We start from the raw sequence: 26,392 nt of genomic DNA, 5'->3' as shown, positions 1-26,392 counted from the left end.
ATATATATATATATATATATATATATGCACATATATATATTTAAAAAAAAAGATTGGCTGAAAAATATGCAAACTAGTGAGGGTAACCATTTCATCACGACTCTTAAAGTGACCAACTCTCCCCAAACCTCTGTTATATAATTTTTACTATTTTTACTATTTCATTTCTCTTTTTTGTTTCATATTTCACAGGAAAATGTAATCATAGCCCATAGAAGATAGCTCAGCGTTCTGAACCTTCAAACCATCTCACATGTGTTACAGTCAGTTTACCAAAGCACAGCATGCAAATGTAATAAAAATGTGCTTTTCTTTGTGTCTACTGCTCTTTAAACTTTCTTCACTGACAGTAAGCTTTGTCTTTTTTGCCCATTATTACATAACTAGAGGCCCGGTGCACAAAATTTGTGCACGGGGGGTGGGGAGGGTCCCCTCAGCCCAGCCTGCACCCTCTTCAATCTGGGACCCCTCGGGGGATGTCCGACTGCCGGTTTAGGCCTGATCCCTGGAATCAGGCCGAAACTGGCAGTCGGACATCCCTCTCACAACCCTGTACTGCTGGCTCCTAACCACTCACCTGCCTGCCTGCCTGATCTCCCCTAACTGCCCCCCCTGCCAGCCTGATCACCCCTAACTGCCTCTGCCTGCCAGCCTGATTGCCCCTCACTCCCCCGCCCCCCGCCAGCCTGATTGCCTCTAATGGTCTCTGCCTGCAGACCTGATCGCCCCCAACTACTCCCCCCCTCGACCACCAGCCTGGTTGCCCCACACAGCCTGCTGCTCGGTTGTTTGGTTTCCCCTCACTAACCCCCCTGCCGGCCTGGTCACCCCACACAGCCTGTTCGGTCGTCGGTTCAGTTGCAACGGTCGCTTAGGCTTTTATATAGATAGATAGACAGTCTGATGTACAATTTAACTTCCCCAAATCTGGCTTCGGGCATCAGAATTGTCCAGTCTACCATAGTAATCAGTATTCCAATCCTCATACAAAAGTAAGACAACTCCTGTCTACTACCAATCTCCAAGCCAAACTGGGCCAATAGCAGATGGAACTGGGGTATGCGTGGCTTGGCAGGCTTTCCTCCGTCTCATCCTTTGCTCGCCAGGGTGTCTTTGCCTAACCACAGGAGGCAGCACAGCTAGGGGACTGAGCTGTTCTTACTTTAGTGGAGAGTTTTTGTCTCTCTGGGACTGACTCTTCCTGGTGGCATTTTTGAGGGCTCTTGGAAGCTGTTCCTACTACAGATCCTGACAAAGGCATTCCCTCTACTTTGATAGAACGTTCTCCTCAAGCTCTGCATCTCCAGGCCATTCATTCCACACACAGAGTTTCACTGAGGAAAATCTCTTCACCGAGTCTTAAAATGACTCAGGGCTGGTTTTCATTTCTGCTTACACATTTCTAACTCATTCTTCTTTTGTTGGCTGTCATTACTTTCCCAAAAGAAAACCTGTTCTTCTGTATTGCTCTTTCTCAAAACACATTAGCATTTGTAAGCATGAGGCACGCATCAGTCCATGAATTTTACCCATATTTTGGGAGAGTGCATTGGACTTTATTATTGGTCCATGTTGAAGGGAAGGCTTCCCTCTCCAGACCTGAGAGGCGAGAGAAGGGCAGCCTTAATTCTTACTTTTACCAGATAAGGAAGGATTCAGCGTGGCTTCTCCAAAGAAATCTTTCACACAAATTTTCCCTCCATTCCACACCCCATAAAAAGTGGTTTAAAAGGATACAAATAGGGTTGGCATGATAGACTTTTTCAAGAGTCTAAAGTGCATCCTGACATTTGAATTGAAAATTCGGTTTTGTTCTGGGGCCACCCTTGGCTATGTGGTGTCCATTTTATCTTGGCTTCCCATGGAAACTTCAACATTAATCTATTGTTATATCTGTGTACCTTCCTCCTCCTTCTCTCCAACTTCAACTGAGATGACCTTTTAGTCTGTCTCCTCTTATTAAACTCCAGCAATTTGTAAGTATCCTACTCCTCACTAAAGAGTATATCTTCTCTGCATTCAGTATTTTCTTCTCAAATGATATACTTCCAAATAGTTGCAAGCTGCTCATATTTGCTCACATTACAAAACTTTTCCATTGTCTCTAAATCTGATCCTAGCCAGCCTCCTGATTTGCTTTTTCTTTTCCAGCAGAACTTCTCAAAAATAGTCATTGTTACCCATTCCTACCAGATAATCACTCCACAAAGCAGCTTTAATCTAGTATTTGAACCAGCCACTCTATTAAAATCAGTTTCCCCTGAGATCTCCATGACAACCTTGTCCATAAATCCAGTGACAACTTTTTTAGTTGAATTCATTATAAGCAGCATTGAATACTCGTGTGCATTCCATCTTTCCTGAAACACATTGCTCCTTAAAATCTGTGGCACTCTATCTTTCTGGCTTTCCTCCAACCACATCTTTCTTCTCCTTAGCTTCCTTTGTTGGTGTTCTCAAAGAGAATCTGGTTAAGTAATTCTAAAATTTGGCTGCATATTGGAATGATGTAGAAAGTTTAAAATAAAAGAAATAAAAAGACTGCCCAAGGGATTCTAATTTAATTGTTCTGAGTTTAGACCTGAACAGCAGGATTGACTAAACTGCCTGCTGTTCTGCTTTGCAATCATGATCAGGAACCATTATCTCAGGCTGTTTTATCCAAGCTTTTTTTCTTTCCAAGAGTTTCATCAGTCTCTTGACTTCATTTTTTTTATATTCATGCTAAAACTTCTTTATATTTTAATTCCAGCCTATATACATATTTGAGTTTTATACATGACAAATCATCATCTGATTCCAGCATTTCACCTGGGTATCTCCAAGGCATTTTTGCCTGCACATTTTCAAAACTAAGCTCATGGACCTGCTGTGCCTCCAGAAGAAGACCCTTTTCAATATTCACTGTCTCAGCAAGTACCATTACAATCTCTCTATCTCCAAAACTAGAATCCTCTTTTTCATAGCACATTCATTAAAATTGGATTGTTTTACCTCTTAAAAATAACTCAAATCTATCCACATACTGCCATTTTAACCATCTGTGGCACCATCATAGATAGATTAAATAACTCATAGTTCTTGTTTGTATCCCTGCAATTGCCTGCTAACTGTCTTCCATATGTCTGCTCTTCCCACCCTCCCCCCACCTGCAGTCTCTTCTGTATGGCAAGGGTAAAGGGGGTCAGGTCTGTCACTCTTGGTAGAAATTTCCTTCCTTCTATCATGAAGAGGACTGGTGGAAGAAAATGCATCAACTTTTAGAAAGTCAACATGAAAGAAATAACTTTTAAACTAGATAGTACTCTTTAAGTAGAATAGGCACAATAAATTACAAGAATAGCAATTATTTGTATAGTGCTTTCTATTTTCCAGGAACTTTTCTAAACACTTTCTCTTACAAATAAATCTCATCCTCATATGAAGACTGTAAGGTAGATAATATTATTATAATTCTCAATCAGGGATATCCTAGTAAATGTTTAATAATAAGGTCAGAGAGGGAGGGAGGACAGTTGTAAGCCCTTCATGTTAGTGTTTATGCCAGTGCAGCATCACTGAATATAGAGGTGGGAGATGTACACAACTGGATCTAAGGTTCTGGGAGGGCCAGCTCTAGCACATCACTCTACCAGTCTACACATGAAGAAAATGAGGAGCGTACAACTGGGCACTCACAGGCAGTGAGATGAACCAATCAAGTGACATTTCTGAGCAATCTCTCATTCGGTCTTCCCAATCTTGGTTTTATTGTCTGAGTGTTAGTCAAATAGAGACAATATTGGGTTAATATAGGTTTTTTATTTTATTTTAATGCAAGACATTCAATTTTTTTTTCTTAAATCAGCTACACTGATGAATGCAAATTCCAATTAAAGGTGGATTGAGTGGGTAGGATTGACTTGGTAAAAGTTTCACTTTTCAGTGCTTATTGAGCAAAATCAATGAAGATATAGAGAAAAGAGAATTAGGAGATGTAAGAGTGTTCTGGTAAAGAGATATAACTCTAAAGATAAAATGACTTCTGTTTCTGAATCCACACTTATTATACCTCTTCTGTCTTTCTAATTCTCCCATCCTTATTAACTAGCTTCTAGCTTTCAAGTACAAACTTTTTATGTTTAGTACTGTAGTTCTACAAATGTGTAAATTCAATAAACACATATCTATATTTCCTTGCAAATGAAATTTTTAATAATATTTTTTCAAGAAATTGCATTGGAAATCCCAAACAAACCAATTACAAATGAGCAATGAAAAACAAACTTAATGAATGCCAGAATGAAAAGTGTTTCTGATTCTCAAAAATATCTATTTTTAACTAATGTGATTTATATACTAACCACTCTCTCCATTACATAATAGTAAACATGATGAAGAGTTGGCAAGAGTTCACAACATTTCAAATACAGCAATAGCTTTCCATGGTTCATCCATTTTTCTGGCGTACATTTAATATTTCTTTAAAAGCTCCATTAAATATGCAAACTCTTCTTTTGTCCTTGTCAATATAATTTCTGATCTATCTAACAAAACCCAGTAGATGGATACTTCTCTAGGAGTTGTGAGTGATATTGCCCAATAATTTCACACACACACACAGACAAGCCCCATAAACCTTTATCCCAAATTATCAGTAAATTTAGCATCTTATAAACTAAACTCCTGAAAATTATTTGAAATTGAAATATACAAGGTGATATTTACTCACCAAAAGCTTTTAGTTCTCACCAATATATCCCCATTGATTTTAGAGAGTGGAAGGAAGAGGGGGAAGGAGGGGGGAGGAGGGAGAGAGAGAAAAACCTCAATGTGACTGTGACAGAGATATAACAATTGGTTGCCTCCCAAATGCACCCCAACCAGGGGTGGGGATTGAGTCTGCAACACACGTACATGCCCTTGACCAGGAATTGAACCTGCAACCATCAGGTACGCAGGCTTATGCTCTAACCACTTAGAAACACAGGCCAGGGACTAACAACTACTTTTTGAAATATTATGAGTCTAGAAAAATTAAATTTGGTGATAGTGTTTTCTCTCATAATATTTTGGTTTCTGTTAGCCAAACTAAAAATTTTAACTGCACCTAATTAATTGATTTGCAAATTTTATTTCTAAATATCCATCACATATTCATATATTGTGTACGTACACAATGGTTTACATTTTCTGTAATTGCATGTCTTTTATTATTTGAATGCTCCATATCTCTTCCAATTTTATTGTTTATGCCTAAAATGATTCATTTTCCTACTACTCTTCATCCCCCTTTGCATAAATTATATTCTCCATTCTTCAAAGATAGCTTACAGCTAATTTTTGTTAAATTATTTTCTTGTTTTTCATTGCCATTTTTTCACAATTCTTTAATAATACATCATGGTTTTGCAAAGGTCTAAAATATTTTGGTACACATTTGTTCTCACACTGTCTAATTCTTACAGGATCCAGAAATCAGTGTTGGTACTATTTCCTCTAAAATCCTCTAAGATCTACTCTGTGGTTATTTGGGTGTCCATCTTATACATTCATATATCATTGGGTGTGTAAGGTTATCACTTATTTTACTTTAGGTAGTATAATTTCCCACTAACTTAACCATCTCCCCATTATACAGAGAGCTTCTGGAGGGAAGGGATTAAATTTTTTTATACTCTTAATGCAATGCAAAATATTGATATAGACATTTTTGCATTTACACTTCAATAAAACCGGCAATTAATGCAACATTATTCACTGAATGATATAATTTATTTTCTCTAGTATTTGTTAATGTGATATTTCTTATGAACTAAATGTTTTATTTCTATGGTTTTTGGTTTTGCTTATAATCTGTTTAACTCTTCTAAAGAAATGTTTTAGAAGTCCAATTTCTTTTCCTATATGAATACACTAAGACCAGTGATAAGGCAAATATGAAATACAGAAGTTTAAAACATTTGAAAGAAATGGTGACTTTATGATGCCTTCACCTCTATGATTAAAAATTACCCACCTGTCAGAAGTCTATGCACAGGGTAGGGCAAAGCAGATTTGCAGTTGTGAGTGTGCCAAGCACAGATTTTATTCTTGTATTATTATTAAGTGTTGTATTATTCTACATGTGAACAACAGTAGGCCTTCTTTTGCCCCACCCTGCATTAGTTTTCACCTGGTTAGATTTCATGTTCTCCTTATATCTTTGTTCATTCTCCTTCCTGGATTTCCTTGTATCTAAAATGCAAAGAGAGGCATGTCTTCTGTAATCTGCCTAATTTTATCCATGCCTCAGATTGCACTTATCTCTTCTATGTGTATGTCTGTCAGAAATTTCTCTTTGACTCAGACTTTTCTTTGAGGATCCCTCTATTTTCAATCACCTCCTGCTCATCTTTACTCAAATGTCATCATAGCAGCTGAGAAACCACCTTTCTACTCAAATTTTTTCTTCACAGGCTCTTTATCTCACATATGTCTGAATCCCATATCTGACTAAGTCCTTTCCATTCTGCTACTGAAACATTACTCAATTCTGCCTCTGTGTATCTCCTCCAAACAATTCCCTGGGTTTATGTAACATTTATACTCTACTTCAGCCTTTACCAAGTTATCAAAGTTACTTTCCTAAGATACTGATATAAGATATTGCCCCTGTATTCAAAACCACACAGAGATATATAAATGTATGTTTATATTTCAGAGTTGTGGCAGTCTATAACCAATATCCTTTTTTTATTATTAAATTCTTACTTTATATTTATTTTCAAATTATATGTTATTCATAAATATTTTCTTAACTTGAGGCCCGGTGCATGAAATTCATGCACTCGGGGGGTCCCTCAGCCAGGCCTGCACCATCTCACAGTTCAGGAGCTCTCAGGGGATGTCCTACTGACACCACACGGGGAGTGAGCCTAAGCCAGCAGTTGGACATCCTTAACGCTGCAGCGAAGGTGGGAGAGGCTCCCGCCACTGCCACTGCGCTCTCCAGATGTGAGCCCAGCTCAGGGCTTCTGGCTGAGCGGTGCTCCCCCTGTGGAGCGCACTGACCACCAGGGGGCAGCTCTTGCATTTAGCGTCTGCGCCCTGGTGGTCAGTGCATGTCACAGAGACTGGTTGTTCTGCTGTTCGGTTGATTTGCATATTAGCCTTTTACTATATAGGATGATCCCAGTTAGATCTAATTGCCATATCCTATTTATGGCAATAATTATTTTGATCATATTTCTATTTTGGAGTATTATTGCAGTTGTAATATAGATATTACATGTATGTAGATATTTGTCTTATAGATAATATATAAATAGATGCAGGAATTTTTAAGGGGCTATAATGTAATTTTCATAGACTGCAAAGATAATAAAATAAATACGCTATTAAATAATACTAGGGAAATTATATTAACAGTCAGTATATATTTTTTAGTCTGAGTAAATTGCTTCATTTCACTTAAGTCATTTTTATATTCATTATAAAATTAATATACAGCAGAAAAAGACCAAGTGGGAAAAGTGTGGATATTTTGCTTTATGTGAATTAAGCACATCACTTAATTGATTTGATTTCATAATGCATAATTTAGATCAGTTTGTTAGATAGTCATTTAAAATTCAAATATTGGAAACAGTCAACATGCTTATTTTAACAGATGGAGACCTGCTACAGATGTCTTTTACTAGAGTAGATGGCAGCTTCATAACTCTATGGAAAAGATTTTGCAAAAAAAATATTTTGCCTTCATATGACTGACCTGAGCTCTTTTAACATGCCAGGAATTATTTATATTTATGAAACAGTATTACTGCCTTTTTTATGGACAGTTTTCAGGGATATGTGCAGGATTTTTTTTGGCTAAACACAGTCCTCAAAAATTGCCTTCTAAGAAGGAGAATGATCAAATGTTAGAGTTCAGAAGTTCCTGCATAAAATTAGGTCTTGGTTTTCTCACTGAGTTGCCATGTGATCTTGGGAAAGTTACTTAAGATTTTTTAATCAGACAGCCTGGCTATTTTATTTCTAAAATTGAGCTAGTGCTATACTTTCATAATAACAGTTAAATGGAAACATATATGCAAGTCACTTTGCATAGTGCATGACACATAGTAATGTATGAGTCGATATTATTGTCACCCTGAGCATATCAAATGTGTAGGAAGCTCTGATATCTCACAAACCATCTATTTTACAACAATAAAATAGCAAACGATTTATATTTGAATGATACAAATAAATATGCTTTTTATTTTTCTCTCTAACAGATTTATAGAAAAATGAATGTAATAGGTGTTTAACAATGTCACATATATGTAAATGTACACACAAAAATCCCAAAAATATGATTAATAAATTTTAAGAAAATATCTTGTGCCTTTAAAGCAATGAAAAATGTAACTCATGATGTTCCTCTGAAGGAAGATTTTTTTTTTCAGCGTAATTGCTTAACAGGCATGAACAAATTTATCTAGTTATTATTTATGGATGGAATATATGTTACCTTGACTTTTACATTCAAAAGGCCATTATTTCAGTTTGTAATTTTATGTCATCTATGCAGTTTAATTACTCCCCATGAGAAATATTCCTGCAAAAAAGAGCATTGGCTTCTAAAGAGATGGCTTTCTGTTTATAAATGGATTCTGTCTTTTCCCCTGAAGGATGTAATTCAAAATGACAGCACAGTAAAAAGGGCTTGACACAAAGGCATGTAACATTTCAAGGGGATTAATTTTTTATTCATGCAAAATGTGAACGCTCCTTTTCTTCTCACGATTTAAAAATATCTCTCACCTGTTAAAGTTCAGACTATAGTTCAAATATGCATGTAACACAAGCAGAAAATAATTGATCACAGGGATCTACTTGGTATATATATTCTGCCCTCTCCTTTCTCTGTTTATGGTGACAATTCAACATATGTCATGTGACTCTTTTGCAGCAGTGTTCTAACGAATGGTTTTAGAGCAACGGGTAAAGAAAGTAACAACTTTTTGATTTTCATATGAAGTCAAGTTAGAAGGAATGCAGCGTTCCAACAGGCCTAGTGCTTTCTCCAGATTCCCTTTCACTAGGTGAGACTTGAAGTGACCTTGCTGCTTCAGTGGGGCCTTCGCACTCCATCCTGGTTTCCTGAGCACACTAGTTCCTCTCCCCTTGAGACATTTTCATTTCCCGCACCCAGGGCCTTCCCGCACTTTGACAAGCCGCCCTTCATCCATACCCTCAGGAGTTCTGTCCTTTCATCGGCTGACTTTTATATTCCTCATCTGAAAAAAGCGTCACTATCCTCCTTGTGATAAGAATACTGACACTCTCTAGTCAGACGTCTTCTATTTCCTATTTCTAGATGGAACATATTTTATATGCACAAAACCCAAAAGAGGGCCCAGGTTCCCAATGCCACTTTGTATCAAAAGCAGAGTTATCTCCAAAACCTGTGGTCGGCAAACTGCGGCTCGCGAGCCACATGCAGCTCTTGGCCCCTTGAGTGTGGCTCTTCCACAAAATACCACGTGCGGCCGCACACATACAGTGTGATTGAAACTTCGTGGCCCATGCACAGAAGTCGGTTTTCGGCCTGGGCGAGTCTATTTTGAAGAAGTGGCATTAGAAGAAGTTTAAGTTTAAAAATTTGGCTCTCAAAAGAAATTTCAATCGTTGTACTGTTGATATTTGGCTCTGTTGACTAATGAGTTTGCCGACCACTGTCTAAACCGTCTTCCTCAATTAGCTATTACAGCTGGTCACATATATGCAGTAGGAAAAAACAATAGCCATGCTTGCTGGGTTGGGAACATATTCTTTATTATTCTCGTGTGCTAGATAATCAAATGCATATTTCTTTCTCCTTTTTAACATTTACTTATATTTTTCTGTTTCCCTTAATAGCAAAATAAGGGAAAGTATTGCTCTAAGACTCTCTGTGTTGTTAACCATAACAAATGATACCCAGCCATTTTTCATTTTATATGTTGCATTTGCTAAAGTGTGATGATTACTTTCTTTTTTTAAAATATATTTTATTGTTTTTTTACAGAGAGGAAGAGAGAGGGACAGAGAGTCAGAAACATCGATGAGAGAGAAACATTGATCAGCCACCTCCTGCACACCTCCTACTGGGAATGTGCCCACAACCAAGGTACATGCCCTTGACCGGAATTGAACCTGGGACCTTTCAGTCCACAGGCCCAATGCTCTATCCACTGAGCCAAACCAGTTAGGGCTAAATTGTGATGATTTCTAATTGTCACTCATAACATTGGCAATTAAAATGTATGATCACTGAGTAAATATCTATACTAATAATAGAGAAATATGCAAATTGTGTGGGACACCATCACAGTAACAGTAAAGACTAAACAGCAGGCTGTGTGGGGCGACCAGGCTGGCAGGGGGGTTAGTGAGGGACGACCAAACGACTGAACAGCAGGCTCTGTGGGGCAACTAATCCAGCGGGGGGGCGGGGGGCAGTTAGGGGCAACCAGGCTGGCAGAGGGAGGCAGTTGGGGGTGACCAGGCTGGGGGGGCAGTTGGGGGCAATCAGGCCGGCAGGGGGGTTACTTGGGGGTTCTTGGGGGTTACCAGGCCGGCAAGGGGGGCAGCTAGGGGCGATCAGGCCAGCAGGCAGAGGTGGATAGGGGTGATCAGGCTGGCAGGGGGTCAGTTAGGGGCGATCAGGCAGGCAGGCAGGTGAGCAGTTAGGAGCCAGCAGTCTTGGATTGGAGAGGGTGCAAGCTGGGCTGAAGGGACCCCCATACCCCGTGTACAAATGTGGTGTACCAGGCCTCTAGTATTTCCATAAAAATGGATAATAAATTTAAGGAAAAAAAATGACAAAGTAGTAAAATATGGAAAACCACATAACTGAAGGAATAAAATGTCCATTTCATTAAATATTTTCAGTGTTACATAACTTTATTAGACGAACTTAAACTCTGCTTCTGGAGTCAGAAGAAGAGAATAATTTTCTGTTGTCTATTTAAACTGTCCCTGCAAATGAGTACCTAGTGATTTGCTTGAGTTTCTTATTTAACCAGAAATAGAAACATGTAGTTTCTGTATCGGAAGTCCCAGGAACACTAAACTAATCCTTGAAAAAGTATCAGAAATCTAACAGGTACCAATGGCTGCTACATGTAACACTGCAAAAGAAAACTAGATAAAACACACGTGAGAAGTATTCATTTTCAATGAGAAACTCAGTAACAGAGAAGATACATGTATGAATTGTTCTATTATCATCAAAACTATAGCAATGTTTACCTATTGCAAAATTTTAAAAAAAAAGTAGAATTAAAGTAATGTAAATAGCATCACTTTAATCTCTCTGATAAAAAATGTATGTGAGGATGACTCAACACATAATCCTAAAGAGAAGGCAGAGAATTCTTATGGAAATTAAATGATATAGCAAATAACATGGTGGCATATATGTGAAATATGTCTTAAATTACATTGCAATTGTCAAGTGTATTACTTTTCAATTAATGAATTAGATCAATATCCCAATCTGTTGTGAATATTTTACTTTCACAGAAATTGATAGCATAAGACTTATTTGTTCAAGTTTTGACTCATTTATGTTTCTATTAAAGTCACACGTGCATGAGTCTAATGGAAAACTGAAAATCTGAAGTCATTTAATTTTTATCCATTACTCTATGCTTATCAAAGACCAAAAATATCTGAAAAATTATTGCAATTCCTGTAGTATTGGATGAAATGTAAGAGCATTTTTAAAAAGCTGCACTAATTTAAACTTAACAGCAAAGAACATACTTTTAGGAAATCGAGGTGGATTGTCATTGACATCGGTGAGGGTGATGTTGACTATTGTCGTTCCGGCTAACCCTCCCAGTTGTCCGCCCATGTCCTTGGCTTGGATGAGGACTTGGTATTGTTCTTTGACCTCCCTGTCCATGTTTGGCAAAGCTGTTCTAATAACACCTTAAGGGAAAAAAATAACAAAAGATAAATAACACAAGTTGTAATTTCTAAAATAAAATAGTCCACAACAAGAAAATGATACTACCTAGATTCACTAGCAAAGACACAACAACAAAAATTATGTGTCTTTTAAAAATTGAAACACCCAAAGTATAGTTAGGACATGAACATGTTATGGTGACAGCCATATATTGAAATGTGTAGCACTGTGGAATATGGTGGAAGAATAATGCATCAGCTATAAAAGGTGGTCAGTCATTAGTCAACCAGGTCAGTCATTATTTATACAGAATGATCCTGTCTTTAAAAGAGAATGAAAACATTCAGCAATTATAGATAAATATACTAAAAACATTAAGTGATTACACTGAGTGAGAGATTTCTAAAGATGACCACTTTCTTCTTCATTCTTAATTTTTTTAGGATAAATACATTACTATTTTAGACACACTAAGTATCTCCTTCGTATATTTTACTTTGGCTTTTAGAGATTCCTCTTAATTATTTTAGCCACTAGTTTTTTACTTAAGTCTTATGAAACTTTGTTATTGCAGAGACCTTGTCTCTCTTATCACCATTTAGGATAGTGCCTGCCATTTAGAAGGAGTTTAGTTAGAATAACTGACTAGTTGAAAGACTGGCTGAATACATGAATGAATCTATACATAATTAAATTTATAATCATGAATCATATAGTGTATATATATATATATATATATATATATATATATACATGTCCTATTTGTTTTCCACTCTTTGCCCAAGTGTAGAATTAATTTCTATTTATATTTATTCACAGCGAAATAACTAAAACCTTCTGGATTTGTTGAAAATAACAAATTATAAATAAATTTTATGCCAAATTCCAATCTATAGCCAATAGTTTTAGCAAAAGATTGCAGAGGATTTGTCTTAAACCCATGTGTCTTTGATAGTGTTGTTCCTTAAATAAAGTAGCACATATGAGGAAAAGGTAATATCAACTCTCAGACACAGACACAAAATACAATCTCTGAATCATAAGCTGAATATCAATCCTCATTTAATCTATTCTTTCCACTATCGGTTTACCAAATGTTGTTTTGCTGCTAATTCAAATTTAACTACAATCTAAGATTTCTTCTAACCCTTGCCAGGAAATAGTTGCAAAAAAGGCAAGCTCCATTTTTTGCTACTGCTGCTTTATTCATGCATTGGCACTGACTTTTATTCCAATCTGTTTTTCCTCTCTTCATCTCAGTTTCCTAATGTTTCATTCCCAAGTCTCTTAACTAAAAGTTTTTGTCTCTTAACCTCAATGGCCTGTCCTACATGCCTTAAGCTATATGATTTCTGCCTGCGTTACGATGCTTATACTTTTAGATAAATGCCTGGGTTTTAATTCATATGCATGTTGTGTTGTCCTGTTGTTGATCAGGTCTATCTTTACTCAATTCATTTTCACTATGAAAAAAATGTATATATATATAGTACTCAATTCATTTCTAATTTGAATATTTCCAATATGAAAATGTATAAATGTGTTATATACACACACACATATATATATTTGGTTGCTATTAAAGAGAGCAAATAAGAATTAACAGACTTATTTAAGCCTAGATTTTTTTTCTGCTGATTTGTTACAATTGCCCTCATGACCTCTAACTGCCCCGCCCTCCTGCTCCATCCTGAGTCTGGTAGGCGACCTCTCTGCTCCTTCTAGCCCCCCTTCCGGTAGAATGCTGCTCAACCGGAAGGAGTGTTAGAAGTTAGAGAGCATAGAGGGCCCTTTGTGTAGTTTCAAAGAAGTCTCATTGATGGGTATGATGTGCTTCTGCTCCCCACAACCATTCCCACTTAAAACCCCGCCCCCGGGAAATAATATATGGCATTGGTAGAATTTAAATTTTTAGAGTTGAATCTAGGGATTCAGGCAAAGTTCAATGTGAGAAGATAATCTGTAAACATTGTGGTCCATTGAATCTGCCTGAAGGAAAACAAACCTACTTTTTAAGAAGTTATTCATACACACTGCTTATTAACTGCTTAACATTTAAAGCCAAACAAACAGAAGTACATTGCATGGTCTTGAGCAGGGAGGAACCTTGCCAAGGACTGGGCTTAAGTGCTAATGGAATGTAAGCAGCAGAAAGAAAGGCTGCATTCTGTTCTTTCAGGTCCTCGGCCTCAGTTCATGAGCCCATCTCTATTTTTCAATAGTTGTATATAAAGATACAGCGACAACCTTGTATAATAATAGCTGTATCTAAAAAGAAAAAACACACACACACATGTGCACTTTATGGAACAGTATTAGTACTTTGTAGGAGCGATACCACAAACTTTAATTAATCTGGAATACATCCTATTTATTGGAGAAAAAAAAGAGTAGATAGGTAAGTATTCATTGGATCCTAGTAGGATTTGAGTGTGTTAAACCTGATGAACTTTCCAGCATATATAATTAAGATGATAATTAGAGTAAAAAGAAGAATGAGGAAAGTGGATTTTATTTCTGCCAAAATTAATGGAAATATATGGCTGGGGGAATTATAAACTTAAAAAACTATATATCCAGGGATGCTAGTCATCCAGGGGATATATTCACCATCTGCAATCACCACATATTGTATACAAGATCCTTAATCTGGGTGGATATCAGCCTATTTTGTAAAAATGTGTTAAATATGCTGAAAACAAAGTGAGCTAAAAATAATGCCATACTGCATATGAGAAATAAAATATTACATGTGATAATTCAGGACATTTATATAGACTTTTCTTGAATTGAGGGTAGGACTGAGACATGTGACACTAGATTCAGTGAGCATTTGTACTAAAATATGCTTCATTCAGGCACTGTTATTAGGTTTGAAGGTATAATAGCAAACACTCTTTCTTTTATTCCTCCAGACCCATTTCATACACTTTTCCAGATCTCTGTTTTCTGGCTTCTTGTTGCCTCCAATTGTTAGGAGATGGGATGGTACAAAGGAGAATGAGGTTGGGTTTTTCTTTTCATGGAAACCCCCCTATTTCCTGTTACAGTCCCTCACCCCACAGTGTCTCCAGGCCCTTCTCATTCCTTCAGTCCCAGTGTGGCTACTGCATGTACTTGTATTACTCTTCCAGATTCTGCCCTGTCCCCATGGTTTTCCTACAGTCTGCTCACACTTTAATAAAGAGCTCGCTTATTAAATGAATCTCAAATTGCCCAATGGGGTGCCATCTGTTTCCATCTGGGATAATAATTAATACAGTCTCTGTACAAGATTTTTGTGTGGAATGCACATCTAATGCCTATGTGTTCAGGTGGGGTGGTGAGGAGGCCATAAAGAAGTACTTAAATAATTAAGCTAATTTCAGATGGTGATTAGTGCTATGAGGAAAAAGAAATCAAGTGCCGTTAAACATGGTGTCAGAAAATTCCTCTGGGGCAAAGCTTTAGAGCTGCAATCTCAGAGAAGTAGAGAAAGCAGACCTGGAAATAACACAGGTTGGGGTATCCCAGGGAGGCAGAGCAGGGGAGCACAGCCCTTCAGAGCACCCAGGGAGAGCCCAGATGGCCGCAGCATCCTGCTATGGGAAGGGTGGTGTCAAAACATACCACAGTGGGGGAAGGAAGTCACAGTGCTTTTCAAATATAAATAAACTTTCTGGGAAGCATCTTGAAAATCAACAAGCAGAACTATATCAAACTAAACAGCCTCTGCCCAGCAAAGAATCAGTAGGCAAAATTAAAAAGCAATCTATAGAATGGGAGAAAATATTTACACATCTATATTTGATAAAGGATTATTATCCAAAATAGGAAAGACTCATATAACTCAACAACAACAACAACAACAACAACAAACTGTTAAAAATGGGCAGAGGAACTAAATAAACTTTTTTGCAATGAAGTTATACAAATAGCCACATACAAAGGTGCTTGACATCAATAACCATCATGGAAAGTCAAATCAAAAGCGCACTAAGGTATCCCAGGTGTAAGAATGGCTGTCATCATAAAGACAAGAGATAGTAAGTGTTGGAAGGAAGTTGAGAAGATGAACCCTTGTACACTGTGGGTGGAGAAGAAAATTGGTGCAGCCAATTTTATGAAAAACAGCATGGAGGTTCCTCAAAAAATTAAAATTAGAGCTACCTTATGGTCCACAATCCTACTTCTGGACATATATCTAGAGAAAATAAATATAGTAAAAATAAAAATAAATAAAAACAGAAAATCATAGGATATCTGTACCCCCATGTTCATTGCAGCATTATTCACAATAGCTAAAATATAGAAATATCCTAAGTATCCATCTGTGGATGATTGGATAAAGGAGACTGTATACATAGAATATAATATTATTCAGTCATGAGAATCAAGGAAATCCTGTCATTTGAACAACAGGATAAAACATTTGCTCATTACTCATCATCTGCTTTAGCATTTCCAGCAATTTAAAGCACATAATCTCACAAAGCACTACTCTTATTTATGGGCAAGTACTAACATCTTTTTTTATATAAAATGAAATTTTTTTCTTCCTGGAATTCATACCAGCCATTGATAGCCGATTTCTCCAGCAGCACAGAATACAGCTAGTTCTTCTTGTACTTGACAGCTCTACGCTTCCTAAAGGCATGTAGCACATCCCCCCAGAGCACGTTCCTCTCAAGGTCAAACATTCTCAGTTCTGTCTGCTGAAGTTCCATGACTTTTAAAATTAGGCAAGTGAAGTTCACACAGAGTTCTCACAAAGTGTGGCAATGGTTCTCACAAGGAAACCATTGTCTGCAGAACGTTTTTAGTCATGTAATTTTACTACAGTATGCAAAATATTTTAAAATAGGTAACCTGTTGTTTCATCTTTTTTTTTTTTTTCATCTTAATACTTATCTATTCCCCTAACACATTTCCTTCCTTACATTTATCACCATCTATTGTTTTTCTTTTCTTGTTGAGTTCGTATTAGTCCTTGTATTAATGGGGGGAAAGTAGTGATTGTTTTCTGTAGCAAATGCTCTTTTTTTGCTCGTGAAGAAAAAAGTTACATCTCTCTCACCAGCACCAACGAAGGTGTCTTAATCCTGTAAGACTTAACTCTGAATTAATATCAAAAGCATTTTCAAATAATAAAGCATTCTTAAGTATTTATATAGTTACTATAAAATATAACTCAAAATATAAACTCTGGGCAGTGCTTTACTTTTAATATGGGGCTCAAAACACCAACACATTTTTATTTTTTATTTTTTCATTTTATTTCATTTTATTTTTCTTTATTAATTAAGGTATTACATATGTGTCCTTACCCTCATTGCCCCCCCCCACCCCATTCCCGTTCATGCCCTCACCTCCCTGGTGTCTGAGTCCATTGGTTAGGCTTATATGCATGCATACAAGTCCTTTGGTTGATCTCTTCCCCTTACACCCACCCTCCCCTACCTTCCCTCTGAGGTTTTAGCATTTGATCGATGCTTCTCTGACTCTGGATCTGTTTTTGTTCATCAGTTTATGTTGTTCATTATAATCCACAAATGAGTGAGATCATGTGATATTTATCTTTCTCTGAGTGGCTTATTTTGCTTCCAACACATTTTTAAAGTCCTGAAAAAATTATTATCAGTCAGGATATGGCAGGAGGTTTCATTTAGGACACAGCCTTGAAGATTATAATTCCTGAAATACAGGTGATAGTCAAATTTAAAAAGCAAAAATCTCGAGAAAGAGTGATTTCTCTCAGCAACCTTTATCAGACTTCCCTGAACATAAGCTACGAGAGGTTCTGAGAGCACAAACCATCAGAATTGTGAATAAACAATGAGGGGGGGGGGGGGGGAGTATCTTATGCATGGAACTCCATTCTCACTTAACTGTTTTCACATGAAATCTAGAATTCATGTTTAAATACATAAAAATTAACACTCATAAATGCACATTATTTTTGACAATGAACATATTGTAAAAAAGTTCAGAAGATAGATGGTCATAATGGTTGCACAACAATGTCAATGTACTTAATGCCATTGACTTGTACACTTAGAATGGCTAAGATGGTAATTTTATTGTGTATATTTTGCCACAATAAAATTTTAAAGTTCAGAGAAATGAAAAATTAAGTTTAGATAAATTATATCATAATGTTCTCTCAAGTTGGAGCTCAGATTATTTAGGAAAATACAATATATCACCACATGATACACATAGTAGCAGTATCTAGTTATCCACGTCAGACTAGTTTTTGAAATTATTTAGGGAAAATTTTAAATAATCTAAAATATAATTTAAGACATAGGGTAAGTAATTCATAGTAATGTTTGTTTTTTCAATTAAATAATTCTATAATCAATTATATGGAGATATTTAGCATCCTGATTTCTTACACTAGGTAAAACATTGCAGTGTCCGTTGTTCGATGTTTTATAAATTGTGAATGTTTTTCTAATTAAATATTAAGTGTAAAAATGTATGTCATATAGCATAACATGCTAATATAATACATATGTAATAGGTTATAAAATTAATTAAAAGTATACATGTTATTTATTATTTTATAGATTTATCTCTACTTGTGAGTTTAAAAACATTTTAATGATATTTTGAGGCATATACATGAATATTTGAATACTAAATTAGAAAAAAATTATTTCTGAGTTAATCCAAATAATGTTTGTCACACAATAGTGTCAATAAAAAAATCTTTAATTTTTTTTTCTTATTTTAAATTTAAAATAAATGGTTATATTTATCTCTTCATAAATCTTAGGCACTAGAAGTTCAGATGAGACTCTTTAAAAATTGTTTTTAACTGCATTCTACACTCATATGTGGAAACTTTTAAGATAATAGTTTCTCATGCATTTTATTTAATAACAGCAAAAGGAATCATAAAAGAAAGCTATATGGCTGGAACAAATGGAGACTATTTCTGAGAAATTGCAATTATGCTTGATTTTTTATTTACTCTTATTAACCACAAGGTGATAAATTTGACAAGAACTCTTCTTAATGGTTTCTGTGCATGAAAAACTAGTTATCATTTTATTAATGAAGCGTTTCATCATCCATTCTTTTCCTGTCTAGTGGTCTGAGGTATTGTTATTATCAAGACTTGTGTCTCCAGCGAAAATCAATGCTTAAAAAAATCTATTCCATAGTTTATGCCAGAATTGTTTTATCTTCAGTTCTAAATAATAAACATTATGTAAAAAATACAAACACATAATTATAAGCCATATTATGCATATACTACTTTTCTATGATATAATATTTTCTAAAGACATTAGAATTTATCTGAGGTTGGTAATTAACAAGTAAAGTCAAGGGGAGTGCAAGTGTTTTGACTGTCTATCTGTCTAATATTAATCTCACTTTAATAATTATATTTTTACCCATGTTTTCTGCTTAAGTTCATCTTTGTATGATTTTATCTTGTGTTTTCTTAAAGATAGATATTGGCTCCATCTATAGTTATGTCACCAATGTCAAGTTCTTCATCTTTCTGCTCCCATATTTAATCTGAGTACATAAACTCACCTATTCTATAATCACTGCAAGCCAACAACTGTACTCTAATACCTCATCGATCTCTCACCTCTTTTCTCTTTTTTCCATCCTCTCTGTCTCTAAGAATCACTTCTTAGAGCTTGAAAAGATCTAAGACACATGTATTATTCATACTTCTATTCTTATTAGATTATCCATTATGGTACATTTGGAAAAGATAAGTAATAATATAAGAAAAAAATAACCCGCCATGCTTCCGCCTGATAAAAGGATGTATAATATTTTAGATAACTTCCCTTCAATATTTGTTGATATATTTCTCTTATCCAGCATGTAAAACAGATTCTCTGAAGCATAGGGACCTCATTTTATTTAAAAATGAATACAAAATATTTCTGTCTACCCTTCTTCCCTTTCTAGACTTCCCATAGATTCTTATATATTTGTTTTTGAAAACAATTTAAATGGCTTGACTTAAAAATGAGACTGGTTTTAAAAACATAGACTAGTTTGGTGTTTCCAGTTTTCCAACCCTATCTTTTCCCTACTAGAAGCATAAAACTATTAATCCAAGTCCATCATCCATAGCCTTTGATGAAAAGAGCAATAGAAGCCCCATGATCTTACCATATGTCAACAAGGCCCAAAACTGAACATGATTGAACCCAACCAAGAAAACCTGAAATAAAGGCCTGTTTTAGCCAGGAGAATAAAAACAAAATAAAACAAAACAAAAAACAAAACAAAACAAAACAAAGAAGAAAGCAAGGACTTTTGAAAATTTAAAGTAAATCATACAGAGAATTCTAACTAGCAAATGTGGAGTTGACACACATATGTAAAAAGATTTATATTTACACACAGGTCAATCCAAAGTAAATAGTTCTGCAGCAGTGAGGTAAGATCCTATCTTCCTTTGCTTAATTGCAGTGCATGCAAACTTTATTGTAGTATTAGAATAGGCAACTTCCCATGCCAAGATTTAATGAAAGTTTAAATATTTGAAGTCATGGTGGTAATGTTATTTCTAATAAAAAATTTACCTGTCTTGGGATCAATAGAGAAATAAGGTTGTCCCTGAAGAATGCTGTAAACGACTCTAGCACTATTTCCATAGGTTGGGTCATCTGCATCCGTCGCCTTGACCTGGAGCACATATGCACCTGGAAAATAAGAAGATATGACTCTAGCACCTTTATTTCACTGAGATCAAGGCCATGTAAGTTATCTACTAGACTACTTTTTTGGGGGAATATGGCATTACTCTGTGAGCATATGATGTCACTGAGAATAATTTAACCATTATAACCAAAATGTTAGGCAACAATATAGTTTGTACAAATGATACATGCTTTAAATATCAATTTAAAAGCTGTGTCCATTTCCAGTAGGTAGATCATTGAACTAAAAGTCATCACGATAATTTTATTGATTTGTACACCATAGAGAACATGCCACTGCTTACATTAGCTCTCTGCTTACTATGGATGCTTTAATTTCATGATAGGATATCAATAGAAAAGCTAAAAGGTTTAAAGGCTTATTGAACCTTCAAGGGTGTAAGTAATTTGCTATTGCAATTTAAAAATCAACAATTATATACCAGCATTAGGAAACCTTTAATTAGGATAATATTTGAGAAATTGAGGAACCCCAAATAATTGCAAACATAACTGTGAGACCACCTCTATGTCTCTAGACTGCATTAACCCAAAGACTCATTGACATAGAACATTAAAGACAATCCTAATTATCTGTAGCAATTCTCATTTTTTTTTGACACTTGGTCATATTATTTATGTACTATGGGAAATTGAAGGGAGTTTTTTTTTTAGTCTTGTATATTCACTAGAGGCCCGGTGCATGAATTTGTGTACTGGTGAGGTCCAGTCAGCCCGCCATGATGGGGGCTGAACAAGGGCCGGGCCGGCCAGGTGAGGGATCGCGGTTGTTCCTATAGTTCCAGTCGTTCTGCCACTCGGTCGCTGGGCTTTTATCATATAGGATAGTCATAGTTGAGTTTTTAAAAACTTTTTTTGACTTTTTATTAAGTATAGTTGTATTGGTTATTTCAGTTTCAAGTGCACAGAATAGTTGTTTGGCATTTTTATACCTTACAATGTGATCACTCCACTAAATCTAGTAATCATGTGTCACCTTGTAAACTTATCATGATATTATCCATCCTTCCCTTCCGGTAATCATTCCTTTGGTCTCTGCCTCCTACAATGTTTTAAGTAAGTACCTCTTCTTAATGTCCTGTTCAATGCCACTATTCTGACTTGAGAATGAAGTAAAATAAAAATATCAAACTAGAAATAATTAATATGTTGCTGACGAAGGAAGGAAATCTCTACTGAGCATAAATGAGTAATATGTGCACCCGAAGTTATACAACCTGCAGCACCCCTTTTACCTCTTGGAGGAGTCAAAGGTAGCTGCTCAGTTTGGGGAATATAAAGTTGCTACTTTCCTTTCAGTTACTCACTTAGGCTTTTTTAAAGAAATATTTTGAAACAACGTCCAAATTTTACAATCAAAGTATTGAAGTGCAGTGATGTTAAAGTATGCATTAATTTGTTGATTCATTCATTTCTTCTTTCAATAAACAAGTGTTCAGTGGTACACACCATGGTACTACTCCGGACATAAAATAAAATATTTGTTACGTAATTACTTACTCTGTCAAATGTCATGTCCAGCATGACAGTTGTAGCTTCTACTCTTTTTTTTTTTGGGGGGGGGGGGGGGCATCTTGAGTAGTAACTCAACAAACTTGCTAGAAATACATGGAAAATATAAGTGGATTAAAGTGCGTTGATGGTCTGTGTAAAATCTTTTTTTTTAATTTCGCAGATGTATATAGATATTCTTTTTTTTTTTTGCTTCTCTTTAAAAAAATTACATTTATTGTTGAAAGTATTACATTGTCCTCCTTTTCCCCCCTTTGATCCCTTCTAGCTCACACCCCCCCCAGGCTTACACATACAAGCATACAAGTTCTTTGTTTAATCTATTTCAACCCACCCACCCACGCCTTTCCTCTGAGATTCAACAATCTGTTCCATGCTTAAATGTCTCTAGATCTATTTTGATATTTTATTAGTTGAATATATTATTTGCCTTTTCTCATCCCCGCCACTATCTCAACTGGCTTGCATCCCTACTTACAATCGCAAGGCTGAAAAGCATCCTAACTTGCTTTTTCCTCCGCCTCTTTTTACATAGGGGCATCAGAGTCCTTGTCCCATAGCACAAAATCAGTCACGGCACTCTCCTTCACTAAAAAAATTAAACATCTAATGGGTTTCTATTCCTATTAAAGGAAAAATAATCTAAACCCATTGACATGCTATGGATAGCATGGCAGGAATGGGTTTCAATATCCCTCCCAGAGTAGTTTCCACCTGTGCTGCTAGGGACCACACAGACTTATTGACTGTTTGTTTGAGGATCTTTCATTCTTCTGTGCTTTTGCCCAAGTGACCCTGTTACCTGGAGGACATTCACCTCCACCAGCTGGAGAAATCCTACTCGCCCTTGATGTCCCAGCTCCGCTGTCTTTTCTAGGAATCCTAGTTTTTCTGTGAGAAGTAGAGATATTTTTTCACCCTTCTGTACTCTTGTGAATAATAAAACCATTACCTCAATAGTCCTTCCACATTCACTCTTTGTACATGTGGTGTATGTCATGAAGTAAGCCCCAAACAAATGTTTATCGGTTTGATACTTATAGTACTCATATATACACACAACGGACACAAATACTGTATACATAATACTCTAAATGGGTGATCCAGCAGCTAGTTATGGCCTTTACAGGGTTTTAAAACACTAAATTGGGAGTTTAACTTGTCTTGAATTTCAAATGTATCTATGTTCTCACTTCAGAAAGCAGAACCAAAAATGAGTGACATTGCATTAAAAAAAAAAAACATAAGTAAGACATAGCCACAATATGCAATGTAAACCCAGGGGGAATTAATATAAATAAATATCTTTGTGAATAACATTAACCCTTCACACCGATGAATCAACAGGAAAAGAGAGGAATTTCACATCGCATATCATTTCCTATTTGCTTTTACTTTATGCATACATTGCATTATAAACAAGAAATAATACACTTAGAGTTAGGTAGAGAATCATAAATACATAGAAATTGCTTCTCAAACAGAATTTGAAAATATATGTACATATTATTACATAAAAAAGGAAGCAACAGCAGAGAAATGTAAAGCAGAAAGGTTTTTAGAGCCAAGCCAGATAGAGCGTGTGTGTGTGTGTGTGTGTGTGTGTGTGTGTGTGTGTGTGTGTACATGTTTGAGGTTCCACAAAGATATTGGAGGTTTGCTAAAGCAGAATTTAATTATACAGTAAAACTAAGCATAGAGGCACAGCAGGTGAGTTTAGTATTTAAAGCAACTGGGTCCTTTAATCCACTTCACATTGGATTTCACTGCTCTGCCCACTTGGCTCCTCCTTTGGAAGACTCTCTTACTGTGTTTGCCCCTGGAAGTTGTAAATGATGCCTCTGACTTCTTTGTCTCCCACAAGGGCTGCATCTGAGGCATCTACAAGGACGAAGAATACCAATTCCTGAGCCACCATCAGAAAGTCTAATTTAATTATTCTGGGTGTGCCAAGTATCAGAACTTTTTACAATCTTGGCAGATAAGTCTAATGAGAACTCAGGGCTGAGAAGCTCAGCCCCATACAATTTCTCTAGAAACTTTCCTCAACAGAAGAGGTTGCATTGCTTGCCATGGTGAAAGCCATCTTTGTTTCTGGAGCCCTCGTGCCTAGGTTGGAATCCTACATCGACCATTAGCCAACTATGTGACCTCAAGCTAATTAGTTAACCTCTCTGTATTAGATTCCACATACCCCCAAAAAGTGGGAAAAAATAGTATCCATTTTCAGCAGTATTAAATGAGTTAATATTTTTAAGGAAAGTATGCATTTTCCACATAGTATGTGCTATTAAAGTGTATGTAAATAAAATATGAACTCACTTTCTCTTCTCCTGCACCACACATAGGGTGACAACTCCCAAATGTGTAACGCTAGCATGATTCCTATCCTCAAGTCCCACCCCTCGATGTTCTTATACTGATCTAGACTTTATCGTCTGTATGTTCGAAAATGCAATTTTGAGAATACTTATTTAAAATGTATCAAAATGCAAACGAGACTAGGATGGTTGGATCACTTTGTTAGCGACTCAAGAAGAAAGAGGTTGTATACTTGTTAAATCTGTCTGAAATAACCAGAACTTTTAATGATTAGAAAGGACTTATGTCATAACAATCTCCCAGGGTAGAAGTAATGCCCCCTGCAAATGTACTTCCAGGATCAGAGCAGGGAATTTGGTTTCTCTCTGAACCCAACTCCGACCCTGCTCAGCCTGGCTTCGCAGTGTCCCCCAGCAACCCTAATGCTGTGACAACAACTTATGATTTGTTATTCAGCCCAAGAACCCAAAAGCACTCTAAGGTTATAAAATCCCATCCTAGCTGTGTCCTAAAATTTTAAACTATACATATTTATACCTTGTGAGTCAACTGTACTTTGATGGATAAGTGAATCCATTTTTATGAGCCTTTTATCTCTCCTTTGTGTGCCAAGAATTCTATAGCAGGAACATCAGTACAAATGCTAATGCCTGCTCTCAGTGACACCTACTGAATTCTGATTTCCAGTGATGGTACAAGTTGCCTCCTCCATGCCTAGTGTCATTTGAAAATTATTTTCACAGGAAATTCCATAAAATTCATGATGAAAGATACTGGTTTGAAATTCATTCACTCAGTGGCTCTAAGCTATAACTCATTAAACTTTGCTTTTTTTTTTTCTGTGCAGTGTTGTATTCTTGAAGAATAAAGCCCATCTGATTCAAATGCCTTTAAGCAAGGTGTTAAGGATGGTTAATGTGATTAATTAGCTTATCTAATACACACCATACAAGCCTAAACTTAATTGTTTTTATTTGACTGGATGATTCTGCCATGTTAAGGGTAAGAAAGATCTTTCTACCTATTAATCAAGCCATGAATCCATGCATCTATTCATTCATTCATCTATCCCATGTATCCATCATCTCTCTCTCTCTCTCTATTTCCATTATCTGTCTGTCTATCTAGTTTTAATGGAGGAAAAAATACAAATTGTGTGTGTGTGTGTGTGTGTGTGTGTGTAAACCGTAAGTCAGAATTACTGAATTGTAGAACCAGCTCTATAATGAAATATATGATCTTTTGCCAGTTATTTTAATTATATAAAGATAATGTGATTGCAGTGATGGTGTAGTGATTCCCCCAAATTAATCCCACCTGAGGTTGAGAAGTGTTTATAATACCTATTCATATATCACTATGTCCCTCATACTTCCTTACATGTTAGATGAAGCTTAACTATTTTGAAGGTGTTTGGCTCAATTCTAAACTAACTAACACAGACTTTCTTTCTGATTAATAATGGTTGATTAGGAAGTGTAAATATAACCCATTCCAAGTTAACAAAACCAGATAGGTTTGCTGAGACCTTCTAAGAAATGCCCTTTTTCTCTTTTTCTCTGGACACGGGTGTGCAAATGTGTGGAACTTCATTACCTACTGCAACACCTTGGGGGGAAAGTGGCTCCAGATAGTCACACACAAGAGGCACAAACTTGGGAATTCCAGCAAAAATAAATGGGGACTCTTGATCCAACCCTGATGAAGCTTAACCTCCAAGCATTTTGATGATATGAGACCATATATTCGTTTTTGTGTGAAATTTTATACTTTTATTTAAATCGGCATTTCTGTAACTTACAAATTAACAACATGTTGGCAATTCACTTAAACCCTCTAACCTTCTGTTATCTCTAATCCAAAATGAGAGTATAAATAGCTAGGATCTCATGAAACCCATTGTGAGTTAATGCATGTAAATTGCTTAGTATAATAGCTGGCACATAGGGAGTCCATGTGAAATGGTTGTTAA

At 36.1% G+C, this 26,392-nt stretch overlaps 1 protein-coding gene across 1 annotated transcript in view; it reads right to left on the bottom strand.

Annotated features, from left to right (window-relative positions):
• CDH12 (cadherin 12) overlaps positions 1-26,392 on the bottom strand; it is a 758,008-nt gene that overhangs the window by 44,230 nt on the left and 687,386 nt on the right. The window contains exons 5-6 of the mRNA XM_080679082.1: positions 20,449-20,568; positions 11,758-11,925 (exon numbers count right to left, since the gene is read on the bottom strand). Of these exons, the coding sequence (XP_080535208.1) occupies positions 11,758-11,925; positions 20,449-20,568 (288 nt within the window). The remainder of the gene's footprint in view (positions 1-11,757; positions 11,926-20,448; positions 20,569-26,392) is intronic.

The sequence above is a fragment of the Plecotus auritus genome, assembly GCF_963455305.1.
Source record: "Plecotus auritus genome assembly, chromosome: 7".
NCBI lineage: Eukaryota > Metazoa > Chordata > Mammalia > Chiroptera > Vespertilionidae > Plecotus > Plecotus auritus.
This window is presented reverse-complemented; position numbering and strand designations above follow the sequence as displayed.